Below are 14,752 nucleotides of genomic sequence, written 5' to 3' on the forward strand. Positions count from 1 at the left end.
CTGTGAGGTGAAACGCTTTGCTTCACATGTTGTGTTTTGGTATAAAAGGATCAAGATCATAAGCCAATCTGCATATCACACGCAGTTTGATCGTATTTGATGGTGGTAAGTTGGTTAACGCCACGACTGTGGAGTAAAAGGATATTAGTGTGTAGTGAATCTTCTTTGAGCAAGGGCAGTGAGAATCACTCTCAATGCGTGTAATGCAGACTAAAGTTGTAAATGGTATTTATGTTAATAAAGTATAAAGTATATTGAAAGTGAAGTATAACACAGGATCTGTCTTACCGGATATTTCTCCAGTGGATCAATGAGCAGAGCGTCTCCAAAGATGGTCCTGCAGTATTCTGCCATCTTGGCCTGCTGCTTGGCTCTGACAGGACAACACACATGTTAGTTCCTGATTTTCTCTGAACTGCCAAAATGAGACACGTCAGTTAAACTACACTCATCAACTGCCATTTTAACATCACGTTTTCAAGAAAACATTTCATCAAAAGCTTTGAATTTTAGCATCTGGTCTGGTTATCAGTACATCAGACTAAACTGCAAACTGTAAAAAAGAATGGATGAACCAAAATACACAAGAGTCTGGAGCAAACTAGTTGATCTGAATCCATGCACATACACACTGACGTGACTTACGAATCCACGTGGTTTTCAAAGGAAAGGATGACGGGGTACGGCGAGGTCTTGAACGCACTCTCTGCTATCGCTTCAATCACCTCCTGCGGTCGTGGAGAGAATCAGACAATTAAAAACTAACCTAAATTTCTCATTGAAATGAACATTTCCTCAGATTGTTGGGCACTTCATGAGTGCCAATAACCAAAACATACCAACTCATAGCTTAAAAATTGATCAGCAGAACTTTGCATTGTTCACAGTTATAAAACAAGGGGTTGTTAACTTTCTGTGATAGACGGTGGAAATGTAATTATCTGAATAAAACGGCAACATACTCCACAGAGTTTTGTTTCAATTTAACAGTCTGTGGTCGCTGCCTTCACATCCAGTATCTCTGCATAAAGAATTTGCAGCACACAGCAAATTTCTGTATATATTTCTATATTTTCAGAGAAATTGCTTGTCAGGGCTTTTTAATGTGTATATAAAAGTCAATAAACAATCAACTAAATTTAAAGAGTAGGCATAAAAATAAGATGAAATCTGTGATTTATTGAATCATTTTTATATGGTGCCAGAGATAAGATAAAAAAAATAAAAAGACATTTACATAAAGGGAAAACTCACATAAACATTTCATACCCTTAGTAAACACCCAGAGTAAATGTTACATCAGAGCAAGAACCTAAACAAACTCAACCTGATCAAACCGTCAAAACGTAGTGACTCCCACCTTGAAGGGGATCTCTGTGGTCATGGTGAACCCGTGGGTGATGTAGGGCTCCTCATCTTGCGGTCGACCCTTCCAGCAGTCCAGCTCGACGCAGCGACAGCCGGTCAGAAGCACCTGCCTGTACATCTCCACTGAGGATAGACCAGTCAGCTGACCCACTGAGAGCGGAAACACAAACGGGAGGGAAATGTGGTTTCACATCCGAAAGATTAAGTATAAAGCTAGATACCACTATGTGTGTCATTAGATGTGATGTACGTGTGTTGTGTGACTGTGCTTTTACCTGTGAGGTATGTGTTGTGTGAGGAGTTGATAAAGTAGTGAGACAACGGTTGGTTCATATCGTCGATGATGTCCAGCCTCTCCGGAGGAACGATGCTGTTTTCCTCTCCCCCCAGGTACCGACTGAAAGCCTGTAAACTGATCTGGTCTGCAGGAGAGACGGAGGGGACAGAGCTCACATACTTCAATAATAAAACAGTCAAACTGGTTTCTGACAGCTGGTTCAATTGGTCTGACCAGCATCCATCTGCTGAATGACTGATTTGATTTGAAGGGCAAGGACTGGAAGATTTGAATTTACGTCATCCGATCTAACAGACAGTAAAACTACCTATAACCGAAGAAAGCTCCTGTTTTTAGGACAGACAGTCAACAGACTCGGAGGGCAGCTTCAGGTTGGGTCTGTGCCCTGGATAGTGGATCATCTTACAGATTTTGGCTTAACTGTGTCCTCGCAGAGTTGCCTACGGTTGCCATGACTCCAATTCTCCCCAAGTTTTGTACATTTTATCAACAGATGACATGTAGAGGGACAATTAATCAGATTTGTGAATGACTCCCACATTCTGGATGTTTTACAACGGATGCAAAGTGGGAAACAGCCTTGGTCAGTCCATGGCCTAGATTTTTGGAAGAGGGCGACCTCTGCTCCTCGTTGCTGTAATAAAAGTCAAGGATTTAATGATAGCTATAAAGCTGTAATTATCTAAAGGACTGCTGCTGCTGCTGATAAACCTCACTTCAGGACAAACAGATACAATCGACAAGACGACACAGCAACACGTACTTAAAATTATTCTTATCTAGCAAAATGACATGATTTAATTAGTCTGGAGTCTTCTTAAGGCTAAGGTTATTTGAGGAGGTCCTGGTCACTTCCTTAGAGAGAACCGGATGATCTTTTGGGATCACAATGAAGGCAAAAGAACCAGAAACTGATTCTTCTCTGCAATAATTCACAGCAAATGAAATCCACATGTTTTAAACTGCTGTGGATATGAGCATATAAATGCCTGAAATGTAAATAGAAAGATGACTTTAAGCAAAACGCACACACACACGCTTACTAACCCCTCTCCAACTGGCTGGTGTTGGTCTCATATTTCTCCATGATCTGTCGGACCTGCTCTCTTTTCAGCGGGGGGTACAGCACCTCGTTCAGTCTGGAGTCTCGCTGCCTGCGGTTGATGAAGTCCATGAGCTGGTCCAGAGAGATGAACGGTTTCCTTTTGGAGCCACTGGAGCAAAGAGAGAAGTGTATTGAAAAGAGTGTGTGTGTATATAGGCTGCAAGTATCACTGAGAAACTGAAAAATAAAAGTCATCATGAAAGGACTGAAGGTGGAAGTCGAAATTTTATTCTGGCAAAAGGGAATGGGGAAAAAACCTAAATGGAAAATCTCAGCATGTGTTTGTTAAAGCGTTATTTATGTGTCACATACCTTTCCTCAAAGATGCTTTGTATCTCAGGCCGCAGACAGAGGCTGTCGAGAAACTTCTGGAAGGCCTCCCATGAGAAATCATCTGGCTTTATTCCCTCTGACTGCAGGAAGAGAACATAGAGGGCCATGTACAAAGGTAATGGAGGGAGAGAGAAAATAACCACACTGAGGATACAATGCAAAGTTTAACACATGTAAATGTTGGATCCAACAAGCCACTGTGTCTGTGAAAATAATTCAGGTCTTCACTGCTGATCCCAAAGACATTAAACCCCTGCTTTGTTGCTGGATTTCCTCAAAAACAAGAGGGGCATTTTGCTGCTATTTCCTGTCTTCGTTTATAGACTTCTCATTTTTGTTAGATTTACAGATTTAAAGTCTCTGTGGGACAGTGAAGAGGTCGACACACTAACACAGAGGCATAGTAGCTGCAGAGACAGTTAGATCCTGTTGACAGTCAGTCAGCCTCTCAGCAGCCATCTGCCTTCAACTACACCCTGACATCCAACTTACTCCAACTGGAAGTTTAAAAAAAAAACAAAAGACATACGTACACTAAACTGTTAAGTATTGTAAACTCTATAGCCTCTATTTGCTTTCTAAAGCACCATGATTTTAGGTCGTGGCTCAGATCCTTCTCTTCCCACTGCATGTCTTCTTCTATGTAACCAGCCGAGGGCGCAATAGCTGAACACTATATGGAGAAATGCTGACAGTGCAGTTTGCACAATCTGGTCTCTTATTCTAAAAGAAATGTCTTGTGACTCCAAACTGATTTTTGGGAAAGATTGCAATGACTGATCAAAACACAAGAAACCTTGTTTTACCTACCAAACCACAGGCCTGTGGTACCTTACACTGCAAACACGAGCAAAGATTTTGACAATGCAGACGATGTAGAGCACAGAACTAATATTTTCATTGGACTCTCATGTTTGAAAGAATGAATGAAGTTATAAACCACCTTTGCTCTTTCTGGGAAGTCAAAACTTTGGAAAAACTGATTGATCATTCTGATTTTCTTTTTTTGTGCTTAAAACTAATTAAATTCATCTTGCAGGAGTCTCAGTTTAAACAATGAACTTGTTTAAGGAGCCAGATTTGACTGTTTTCCCCTGATCCTCAACTTTGACAGACAAGACAAAAATATCTGACCCTTGTTGACACATAAACCTGATGAAAAGTATCAGTGAGGCCAGATATCAGTGGAGATAAGTTTGTCTTACATCCCACATCCCTATCAGAGGAGCCCATCTCTCATGTTCCAAATGTGTTCAATTGAACAGATTTTTAAGTGGATGTTATAATATTATTACCTTTTGTTTCATACAATTAAATATGTATTGATGTCAGTATCAGTGTTCAGTTGCTTTAGTCAAGTGTGCATTTCTAGCTTAAAACTAGCTTAAAAAAACAGTTGAAACTCTGAATTTCAGCTGTTTTAAACTAATATGTTTATAAATTACTTCTAAGTAACTAAAAATCCATTCATTCATTCATTAGTTTTAGCTAACAATGTTAACTTCTCTGCTTGTTTGCTTACTAGCTTTTATGCAATCTCAGAGTCAACAAGTAGCTTTGAAGGAATAGAATGAAATTTTGTGAAATATGCTTATTTTTGCTTTCCTGCCAAAAGTTAGAGGATAAGACTGATATCACATTCATGTCTGCACAGTGATCGTGACGCTGCAGCCAGGAGACAGTTAGCTTAGCTTAGCTTAGCCTTTGTCAGTCTTAAGGTAGCCAGTGCCTCTAAAGCCCATGAACTAAGGTGCACAAAAATCAAAAATCAAAACTTGTCACTTTCGTTGGCAGTTAATTAAAATGCAATTTTCTCATTTTATTTTATTTTTTACCTTTCTTGCAAAGGCATTCAAGGAATGCTCTGTAACACCCTAGAGTGAAAGACTTGGTTGCATCTTTTTCGACCTGTTGTTGTCATGAATGAACCAACACAATACACACACATATCTTGAGTAGCTCTGTGGTCAGTGATTGCTTTTGATGATTACCCTGTTATTGACGAGAATGCACTGCTCCAGAGCCGTCTCCACTCTCTTTTTATCTGAAAACATCTTGAGAATACTGAAAGACAGAGAGAGTTTGGAGAGATAAGGGTAAGAGTTAAAACCTCTCATCATGCTGAGGATATCTCATCATAAAAATCAGGTCAGAAGAGTCTGAGAGGATCAGATTTGTATGTGTCAGCATCAAGTGTCAGACAGTGTGAACAGAGATAAATTAGAGGTGAACTTAAGAAGAGCCGAGAGAAAGTGAAAGAGAGACAGAGAAGAGGAAAAGAAAGCAGAAGTGAAGGGCACTGGTGTTTAAAATTATGTATAGAGTTTAATAAGTGGTTGGTGTGCGTGTTTCTCACTTCTTCACTGGAATCTTCCCATCCTGATTCACCTGCAGCTTTAACTTAGTGTATCTGAAACAGACAGAAAACGTGAGCATAGAAAAATACTGATCCCAAATCTAACAGCTGCCTAAGGTCAAGATAAGGCACACAACGTCTTACGCTTTCAGGAGGAAGGTGTTCCGTGATGCATTCTGGGAAAGTATGTTTGTGGCCAAAGTGAACAGCTCATCAGTCCAAATCTGGAAACACACACACAAACACATACACATACACACACACACAGAGGCAGGAATGAGAAGATAAAACAGGCTTGTTTGACTGTTCGTCTGATGTCAAAACTACGTGAAACAGTTTCTATATACAATATACAACACACATGCTCACACACACACACACACAGAGGAAATAATCCCTCTTTACAACTCCTAAACATGTACGCCTCTGTGTCAACATCGTAAATGGAGTAATCAGCATATGGCCTGAGGAAAGAAAGTCAACTAGAGGGGGGAAACAAGGAAGAAAGGACATGAAAGGAAGAAAATAAGGAAGGAAGAGAAAAAGGAAGAAATATAATATGCAAATATAAGTAAAATGAGTAGATTATAGAATAGTGGCTTCCATGGTTACCTTGGCTGTATCTTCCTGCATGGCCTGGAAGTTGAGGAAGGAGATGTTGACCAGGTCGTTGCCATGGACGACGGTTACCAGTTTCCCTTCTACATTGTCGCCCTTACCAAAGCCCAGCACCTCTCGCAGCTTCGGTTCCTTACACACACAAACACACACACCGGTATTTTTATGTACGTTTTGGGACATTTTATTACACTGAATTTAAAGATGACGCACACTCTTCATTGACCTTAACCTGGTTTGACTCATGCATACGAATTCTACATCCTTCATTCTACATCCGATCTTCGCCCATCTCTCTGTCTCCTGAGAACAGTAAATGTGATGCATGTGGTGTAGCACTCTGATCTAATTAACCAAACGACTCTTTCCTCCCTTTTAGACGACTCTCTCTCTCTACCACCAAGTCGCTTGAACACTCAATGTCTCCCTATCAATTATGCATTCTCTCCATCACACCCTCTCTATCATGTCTCTCTTTCATTTCAATTAAATAAATTAACATGGATGACTGCCAGAGCAGTGTACAAAATGTACAGTGTCATTAAACAGCAAGCAAGAGTTTAAAGGATCCGTTTACCCAAAATGACTAAATAAAAAAAAATTAAAAACATCAACAGTGACCTGTCTTTCCAGAAAATGTCTGTTACTGAAGATAATCCACAGGCTTCATTATGAACAATTTTCTTTGGAACTACTTTCCACCAAACAAATCATCCTCGTAAAACTGTTGACAGTGTTCTTGGGATTTTCCAGAGTGACAGGAACCCCTGCTTCTGGATGTAAATGTTGCTTTTGAACTTTTTGAACCTGTATTAACTGACTGAAGACCAAAGAGCTGAAAATACAACAATGAAATATCATCATCTTACAAAAGCTGACATGGTGAACTTAGTGAACACTTGCTAATTTACACAACCAGCAGTTATGAAACAACATAAGAAATTAATTCTGCTCAATATTCACTCTGATCTCTACCGGCTCCTGAGGGAAAAGTCTGGCTCTTTAGCTGCTAAATGCTCCACTACCTCCATCAGCTCATCGCCAGTGTCTGTCTGCTGTTTGCTGCTGGGCTGGCAGCATACAGTCAATTTATGAGAGCTTTTTTCAGCTGTGGCTTTAAACAATGCTAATGAGAGCGGTGAAGTTGCACACCATACAACCAAAACAATGAGTTAAAGAGCTAAGGCTCAACATAACTGTTATGATCCATTGTGAACATAAAAATATTGATTATAGCAGCATAAAACTTATTTTTTAATGCTGTGAATATAGAAAAAGTTGCATTTGGGTGGAGGCAGAAATCTCATCTGATAACCTGGGCAAACCAAAACCAAAGGGATCTGCAGAGCCAGATATCACTAGTGATAGGTGAGGGGTTTTTTTTACTTGGGTAAATATGTTTAATTTTTTTGCCGTAGCTCTCCTGAATGCTGCCTTTTAACATTACTCAGCCGTTTACTCAGTAACATTTCATCACCATATTACAGCCATAAACTTCACTTTTTACACAACACCCTTAAGTGTCACACAGTCGCTACCTAAAGTCCTGAACATGCAGTTTTTCATACATAATAAAAGGCTTCTACCCTTTTATATGCTGACTGAAAGCAAAACAAGATTTTAGTGTTTATTCCTTTAATTACAGATTCATAAAATGGAATTAAAGTAATAATGTAAAAGCACTTTGTTATATCTTTTCCCAAACAAATCCACGAGCCTGCACTATGTCAACACATCCATGTTTGAACTGTTTACCACTAATTTATATCAGTGTCCCTGTCAGCCAGTTCTACGCTCTTACACAATGACTTCCTCGTCAACAGTCCCTGGTTATATCACTTCCTGTCTGACAGTCCATCTGTCAGCAGGCTCATTAGCACTCTGTCACCTTTGCACCATCAGCTGAGAGAGGAAACATACACATACAGTGGACACACACACACATCTTTTGGTGACAGTGACACTTGAGCATTACATTGCTGGTCAGAGCACAAAGTTATCCACAGCAGGAGGTGACAGCTTCCGTCCCTCTCTCTCTCCCTCTCTCTCTCTCACACACTCTCTCACACACTCTCACACACACTCTCTCACACACACACACACACACACACACACACTCTCACACTCTCACACTCTCACACACACACACACACACACACACACACACACACACACACACACACACACACACACACACACACACACACACACACACACACACACACACACACACACACACACACACACACACACACACACACACACACAACCAACCTTTGGTTGTTTGGCGTACTTTCCTGTTCTGGTGTCTCTGATGTTGCTGATGTCCAGAATCTCCACCTCCTAAAAGACAGATGACAGAAGATGTTATCACTTGTGGAGTAGAAGAGTTTGTGGAGGACAGAAAACCACCATTAGCATTAGTAATCTCTAAATATATGAATATGTTACTAGGGCGTATTATTCATGTCCCTGGGTGACAATAAAGGGAAGAGGAAGAAGTGAGAGTATGCTCAGGGGAAGAGTGGTTCATTTCCTTTTTAAAATCATACTGTACGTACACCATATTTTAGCCATGCTGCTGTAGGGATGGTAGTGTCAGTCAGTTGGTCCACCACTTTGGTCCTGACATAAATATCTCAGTTACATACATTCATGGTTCCAAGACCAGGTACTATTCAGACTTTGGTGATCCCCGTTTTTCTCTTTTTCGCACCACTATGAGGTTGATTTTATGGTTTTAAGTGAAATGTCTCAACAATTATTGGATTGACTGCCATGAAATTTGTCACCGACCTTCATGTCCCGCTCAAGATGAATTGTCACTGTGGTGATCACTAAACTTATAGCATCAGCATCAGGTGAAAATTTGACCAAATACCTACAAAACTAGGGGCATTCCCACCGGCCTCAGGTGTGCAGTATGTCAAGTACTAATTGGCACGTTTGTAAAGATAGTCACCGCGGTAACAGTATACAGTGCCTGCTAAACAGGTTAGCACTGTCATTATGAACATGTTAGCATGCTGATGTTGGCATTTTGCTCCAAGCACTGCTGACCTGAAATGCTAACTTCTTTAATGTTCCCATTATCATTAAAGTGACACTGAAACAAGTGAGCAGTTTACAGGTATGATAGCATTTAGCTCAAAGGCAACACTGTGCCTATGTACAGCTTCATGGCGCTGCTAGCGTGGCTGTAGATGCTTGAGTCTAATCTATTTGTATGAGATAAAGACTGAGCTGGAGGCTATTTGCTCCAAACTTCAGATAATTTATGAAACATTTACAAAAAAAGGAACAGAGGACTTATAATGGGGGCAAGCATGTTTATGCAGCATGCTGGTGTGAGATGCCAGTTTTATGCTGATTTGTGTGAGAAGCAGAAAATGCCAGTGGAGTCTGTTTTTAGATGGATGGGCAAAAGAAGAAAACTTGAATAAAAGTCTGTGTTGAAATTAATTCCTCAGGCTAAAAGCTAATGCTCTGTCTAGCCTTTCTCCTCCCTCCATAAAATCCTCTTTTATTTATCTTTTATCAGACTTCCCTGGTTCTCTAGACATAAAACACAACCACTGACATATGAACTCTGTGTGTGTGTTTGTGTGAGACAGTTGAAAACAGACAGAGAAATAGTTGATATTTATAGAGAACATTTGGAGAACTCTGCGCACACACGAGAGCAAATCTGCATGACTGATGCTGCAACAAAAATGTTCACACATGCAAACAGGCCAAAAAGACACACACACACACACACACACACACACACACACACACACACACACACACACACACACACACACACACACACACACACACACACACACACACACACACACACACACACACACACACACAACTGCCCGTTCAACCTGTGAGGATAATGCTGTCTGGTAGTAGAGAGGAAGAGAGAGACGAAAATGGCAGGGATGGACAGGAGGTGTGGTGAGTGTGGTCATAAACCTAGCCATAAACACAGAGCAGGATGCACTGTAAATATTTGTTTAGCCCTGCACTCACTCCCTGAGCTGTCTTACTTCATCCATATCACTCATCTTCTATTTTCTTTCTCTCCTCATCTTCCTCTCCATCTCTGTGTGGCCTTGCTGTGGGATTCAGTGCATCTTTAGGACATAATTGATTTTTTTTCATGTATAATAACATGTTTCATTAATGAAAAAGAAACCATTAAATGTTTACGCCCGTCTTCCTGTTATTCTTTATCTGAGTGTGACTGTTTGTCACTTTGTCAAACTTGTTTTATCCATGTTCTACCCATATTTTCTTTCCAAAAACAACAACAAAGACAAACTCATAAAGTCACTTTCCTTGGCTGAAGTATTGCAATTCACGTCTTCCTCATTCCTTCTTTCGTTATTTCACTCTAGGCGTGACGTCATCGCCCTGCAGGCGCTCTGCTCCCCTGGGGTTGGCGAGTAATAAAGGTCAGAAGTGTTGGACCAATTGCATTAAACTCTGTACTTTGATTGGCCTATCGAGAGTAACTTACTTCCTGGGGGAATAAAGTGCTTCTGGGTCTGAAGGACGCACGCACACACACACACGTGCGCACACACACGCGTGCGCACACACACACACACACACACACACACACACCTCCTCTCCCACAGGCCGTGGTTTCATTCTGCTATTGCCATAGTGACTCCTTGGAGACCACAGTAATGAGACTACAACTTTGACTGCGGCCTGTGTGTGTGTGTTTGACAGTTAACATTTTCTCAGAGGCTAGTAATGTACTCACAGACACATACAGATGCAGCAATATGCACACAGGCATATCCTCGAAATGCAGGTCCTGACTTGTGAAACATCCTGACCCGTTGAGCAAGATAGGGTGTGTGTGTGTGTGTGTGTGTGTGTGTGTGTGTGTGTGTGTGTGTGTGTGTGTGTGTGTGTGTGTGGAAAAGCCTTGTCAGTGCACAATAGATAGTGACACAGAAGTGTGAGCAATTCTTCATGAGCAAATCTTCACCCAAGACGAGAACAAATGTGTCAGCATGTGATCAGAAAAGTGTGTGAATGTGAAGTGGAATGTGTGTGTTTTTGCACATAGCTGTGTATCTGAGCACAGGGTGTGTGTGCATGTGTCCGTGTGAAGGTCGGTCATCACCGAGAGCACATTCCTAACATATTCCGGCCTTCTGCTCAGTTAGCGTGTGTGTATCTGTGTGTTTCACTGTGTAATATTTAGCTAGTCATGGCAGCTGTAGCGCTCCATTCATCTCTCAGTGCAAAGCCCAAACACAACTCGCTCCATTTATCACTTCAGACTCGGCTGCAGGCTCATTATTGCTCCAAATGAGTCTGGGTGAGAGTTTTCCAGGAGTCACGTCGTGATAAAGTGCTATAATTTACTTTAATTTACTGTTTTTGTGGACCAACTTTCCCTCAGCATGCCTCGTGGACTTCTGTCTCAGTTAGTGGTTTCCTACATTTCCCAGAATGCACTCCCACACCCCTTCTGCAGATTGTTGTGAACTTGTTGCACCAAGCTGTGGATTACAGGGACAGGTTAGCTGATAAAGGAGTTTTTCCAGCTGAGAAAAGCTGAGTCACACCCTTTGCTCGAAACAAAGTGCGTCTTGCTGCAGAGCATTCAGCTCTTACTGAGTCCAGAAGAAGTTCAGTCTCCCTCTTTGATTCTCAGGATGTGATATCAAAACCATCACTGCTGATGTTTTTACATTATTGAATTATTTAAATATACCACTCCTCTGATCCACTCAGACTGTTTTTGCAATTGCTGTTTCAAAGAATAAGAATGAACTGAGTCTTAATGACATGAAGACATTTCAAGTAATCAACATTCACCCAGTGTCCCTCACTCGTATAAGTTTGAGTACAGACGTTCACTGATTTGCACTGAAATTAAATAATAAATACCAGATGAGCACACTGAACATTTAATATTTAATAGCGTTTAAAGTGCCAGACGAGAGATAAAATGCTCCAACCTCTAGAAACATTAATCCCACCATGACACTCAAAGGAATAGCTTTACATTTTGGCAGGTATGCTTATTCCCTTTCTTACTGAGTTAGATGAGACGATCGGTACTACTCTGATGTCTGTGCAGTAAATATGGAGCTGACGATTAGCTTAGCGTAGGATAAAGACTGGAAACAGCCTGGCTCTAACGGTAATGAAAATTCACCCAAAAAAATTCCTGTAGTTCTCCGCTAAACTATCTTGTTTGTTTAATCCGTAGAAAAATCAAAGTGTAAAAACAGCAAGTTGAGATTTCCTTCCTCCCAGAGGTCACTGCACACCGCCAAGAAATAGTCCCACAAATACCCTCCTGGTAAAAATGCAACTCTTTATTTTTACACTTTGGTTTTTATATGGATTAAATAAACAAGATATGTAACATGTAATGTCGCGAGTGAGCTTGAGACGTGCTCCAGTCATGATACTGTGCTAACCGGCTGTTGGCTGTAGCCTCATGTTTATCCGGATTAATCCTCTCATTTCACTCTCTACAAGAAAGTGAATAAGCGTATTTCCCAAAATGTTGGACCGTTGCTTTGGATAACAATTTCTCACACGGTATCTTCCAAAGTATCTAACTTGTTGTTGTTCAAAAGTTTCATGCATGGGTGGTTTTGATCCAGCAATTGTTATTAGGTTAGTCTATATTTAGGCACTAAACACAAGTACGGTAAATGTTACTGCACTTTGATTAGGCCTTCACTCACTAACTCTTTTCCTTCCTTCATTTCTTTGATTGACTTTCCACTTCCCCTCCTCCCTCCTGCCCTGCCACTCTACTCCATTCATTTTCCCAAGATTAGAAAAATATGAAAGGGCAACTAAACAATCAAGAGAGCACCACTCCTTTCCTGTGACGCGCCAGTGTGAGTGTGTGTGTGTGTGTGTGTGTGTGTGTGTGTGTGTGTGTTTGTGTGTGTGTTTGAAAGATGACCACAGCTAAATATGTCTTGAATGACCAATCACGGCACTTATCAAATGGCACATGATGACGGCATACAGAAAACTGATCCTTGTGAACAGACACACACACACACACACACACACACACACACACACACACACACACACGGTGCCAGGACAACATACGTCTCCACCCTGTACCACTTGGCTGCGACCCAACCGGCCAATCAGTGCAGAGGAGAGGAGAGGGGAGGGGAGGGGAGGGGAGGAGAGGAGAGGGGAGGAGAGGAGAGGAGAGGAGAGGAGAGGACTTTAAAGAACACAGAAACATCGTAGAACTAGAACAAAGAGAACTGTTTTATGGCTGCGATGGGAGAGTTGGCAAGGTGTTTAGAGAAGGAGAAGGATGGAGACACTTAATACCCCTGTGAAGCATGGGACAGCTCTATAACTCTGTCTCTGTCACCTTGTAATATTTCCTCTGTGTATATCAATAGGATGTCACTCTCCCCCTCTGCCCCTCCTCCTCTATCGCTCCTTCCTTTATCTGTTTATCTCTCTCTCTTGCTCTTTGTCTCTCTTCCTCACTCAGTTGTTTCATACTTCTGTGGTCTGGAGAGAGCGAAAATGAAGAGAGTGAACAAGTGAGAGTACATTAATGTTCACATTTTAACCACTCATTTGACAAACTGACCCAGAGTGATTTGTAATCAGTGAAATATTAGAGTCTACACAGAGAAGAAGACAGAGAGAGAGAGACAATAAAACATGAAAGAGAGGTGACATCTAAATATATGAGGATGGAAAAACATCACCATTTATGAGAAGAAAGGCAAAAACAAGTTGAACATCAATAGAATGAGCGCACACATAAACAAAACAGTCATTCCAAATGTCTAAAATGCAAATAAATACAAGCTGAACTGGGTTTCTCTCTCACACACACACACACACACACACACCAAAAATAGTTGCAAGAATCATAAATCATTCACAAAGCACAAACACACATAGATCAGTAGGGGTGAAGTAACTACACAAACCTGAGTGTGCTGCTGCCTGCAGCCCACTAACACACATACACAGACACACACAGACGCACACACAAAAGCAAAACATGAAAAGTAGTCAGAGAAGGCGGGAAGAAAGCACAGCTATGTGCGAGTGTGTGAAGTTAAAAGGAATAGCTCAGCATTTAAGGAAATACGCTTATTTTCTTTCTTGCCTAGAGACGGATGAGAAAACTGATGCTCGCAAGCTGAATATGAAGCCGGAGATAGCAGCCAGCTAGCTTAGCTAAGCACAGACACTGGAAGCAGCGAGTGACGAGAAGACTCCAGAAGTCACTGTCCCAGCGAGAAACAGCCCCAGCAGCATGTGGAAACTATGACTTGTTGTTTTTACACTTTGGTTTTTGTACAAATTTGGAGGAAAAAAACAAGATATATTTTCTCAATTAATGAGCTCTGGTGTATTCAGACAGAACACATATAGCCCTCCAGTGCATGGTACCGGCTACTTGCCTTTTTTGGTTTTCCATCGGGCAAAAGTTGTGGATAGTAGCTGGTGTAGCTGTTTTTTTTTTTTTGTTTGTTTGTTGAACCTCCACCACGGTTCCAAGCGAGCTGAGGCGATACCAAAGAGTGGCATGTAAACACTGCAGCTAGTAAGGATTGTCAATGTTGAGCCAATTTGGTCTGTATACTGTGATTAATGTTTACAACAGATACATACCAAGTTCACCTAATAATTTACATAA

The 14,752-nt window shown here is 41.2% G+C and overlaps 1 protein-coding gene across 3 annotated transcripts in view; it reads right to left on the reverse strand.

The window, feature by feature from the left end:
* Nucleotides 1-14,752, reverse strand: part of plcb3 (phospholipase C, beta 3 (phosphatidylinositol-specific)) — a 53,338-nt gene that overhangs the window by 13,136 nt on the left and 25,450 nt on the right. For all 3 annotated transcript variants that reach the window (XM_056369236.1, XM_056369235.1, XM_056369234.1), the window contains exons 3-13: nucleotides 8,353-8,421; nucleotides 6,073-6,210; nucleotides 5,605-5,684; nucleotides 5,461-5,514; nucleotides 5,096-5,168; nucleotides 3,084-3,184; nucleotides 2,714-2,880; nucleotides 1,644-1,790; nucleotides 1,361-1,518; nucleotides 646-728; nucleotides 289-373 (exon numbers count right to left, since the gene is read on the reverse strand). In XM_056369236.1, coding sequence (XP_056225211.1) covers nucleotides 289-373; nucleotides 646-728; nucleotides 1,361-1,518; nucleotides 1,644-1,790; nucleotides 2,714-2,880; nucleotides 3,084-3,184; nucleotides 5,096-5,168; nucleotides 5,461-5,514; nucleotides 5,605-5,684; nucleotides 6,073-6,210; nucleotides 8,353-8,421 — 1,155 coding nt within the window. The remainder of the gene's footprint in view (nucleotides 1-288; nucleotides 374-645; nucleotides 729-1,360; nucleotides 1,519-1,643; nucleotides 1,791-2,713; nucleotides 2,881-3,083; nucleotides 3,185-5,095; nucleotides 5,169-5,460; nucleotides 5,515-5,604; nucleotides 5,685-6,072; nucleotides 6,211-8,352; nucleotides 8,422-14,752) is intronic.

This window comes from Seriola aureovittata, chromosome 23 (genome assembly GCF_021018895.1).
Source record: "Seriola aureovittata isolate HTS-2021-v1 ecotype China chromosome 23, ASM2101889v1, whole genome shotgun sequence".
Classification (NCBI taxonomy): domain Eukaryota; kingdom Metazoa; phylum Chordata; class Actinopteri; order Carangiformes; family Carangidae; genus Seriola; species Seriola aureovittata.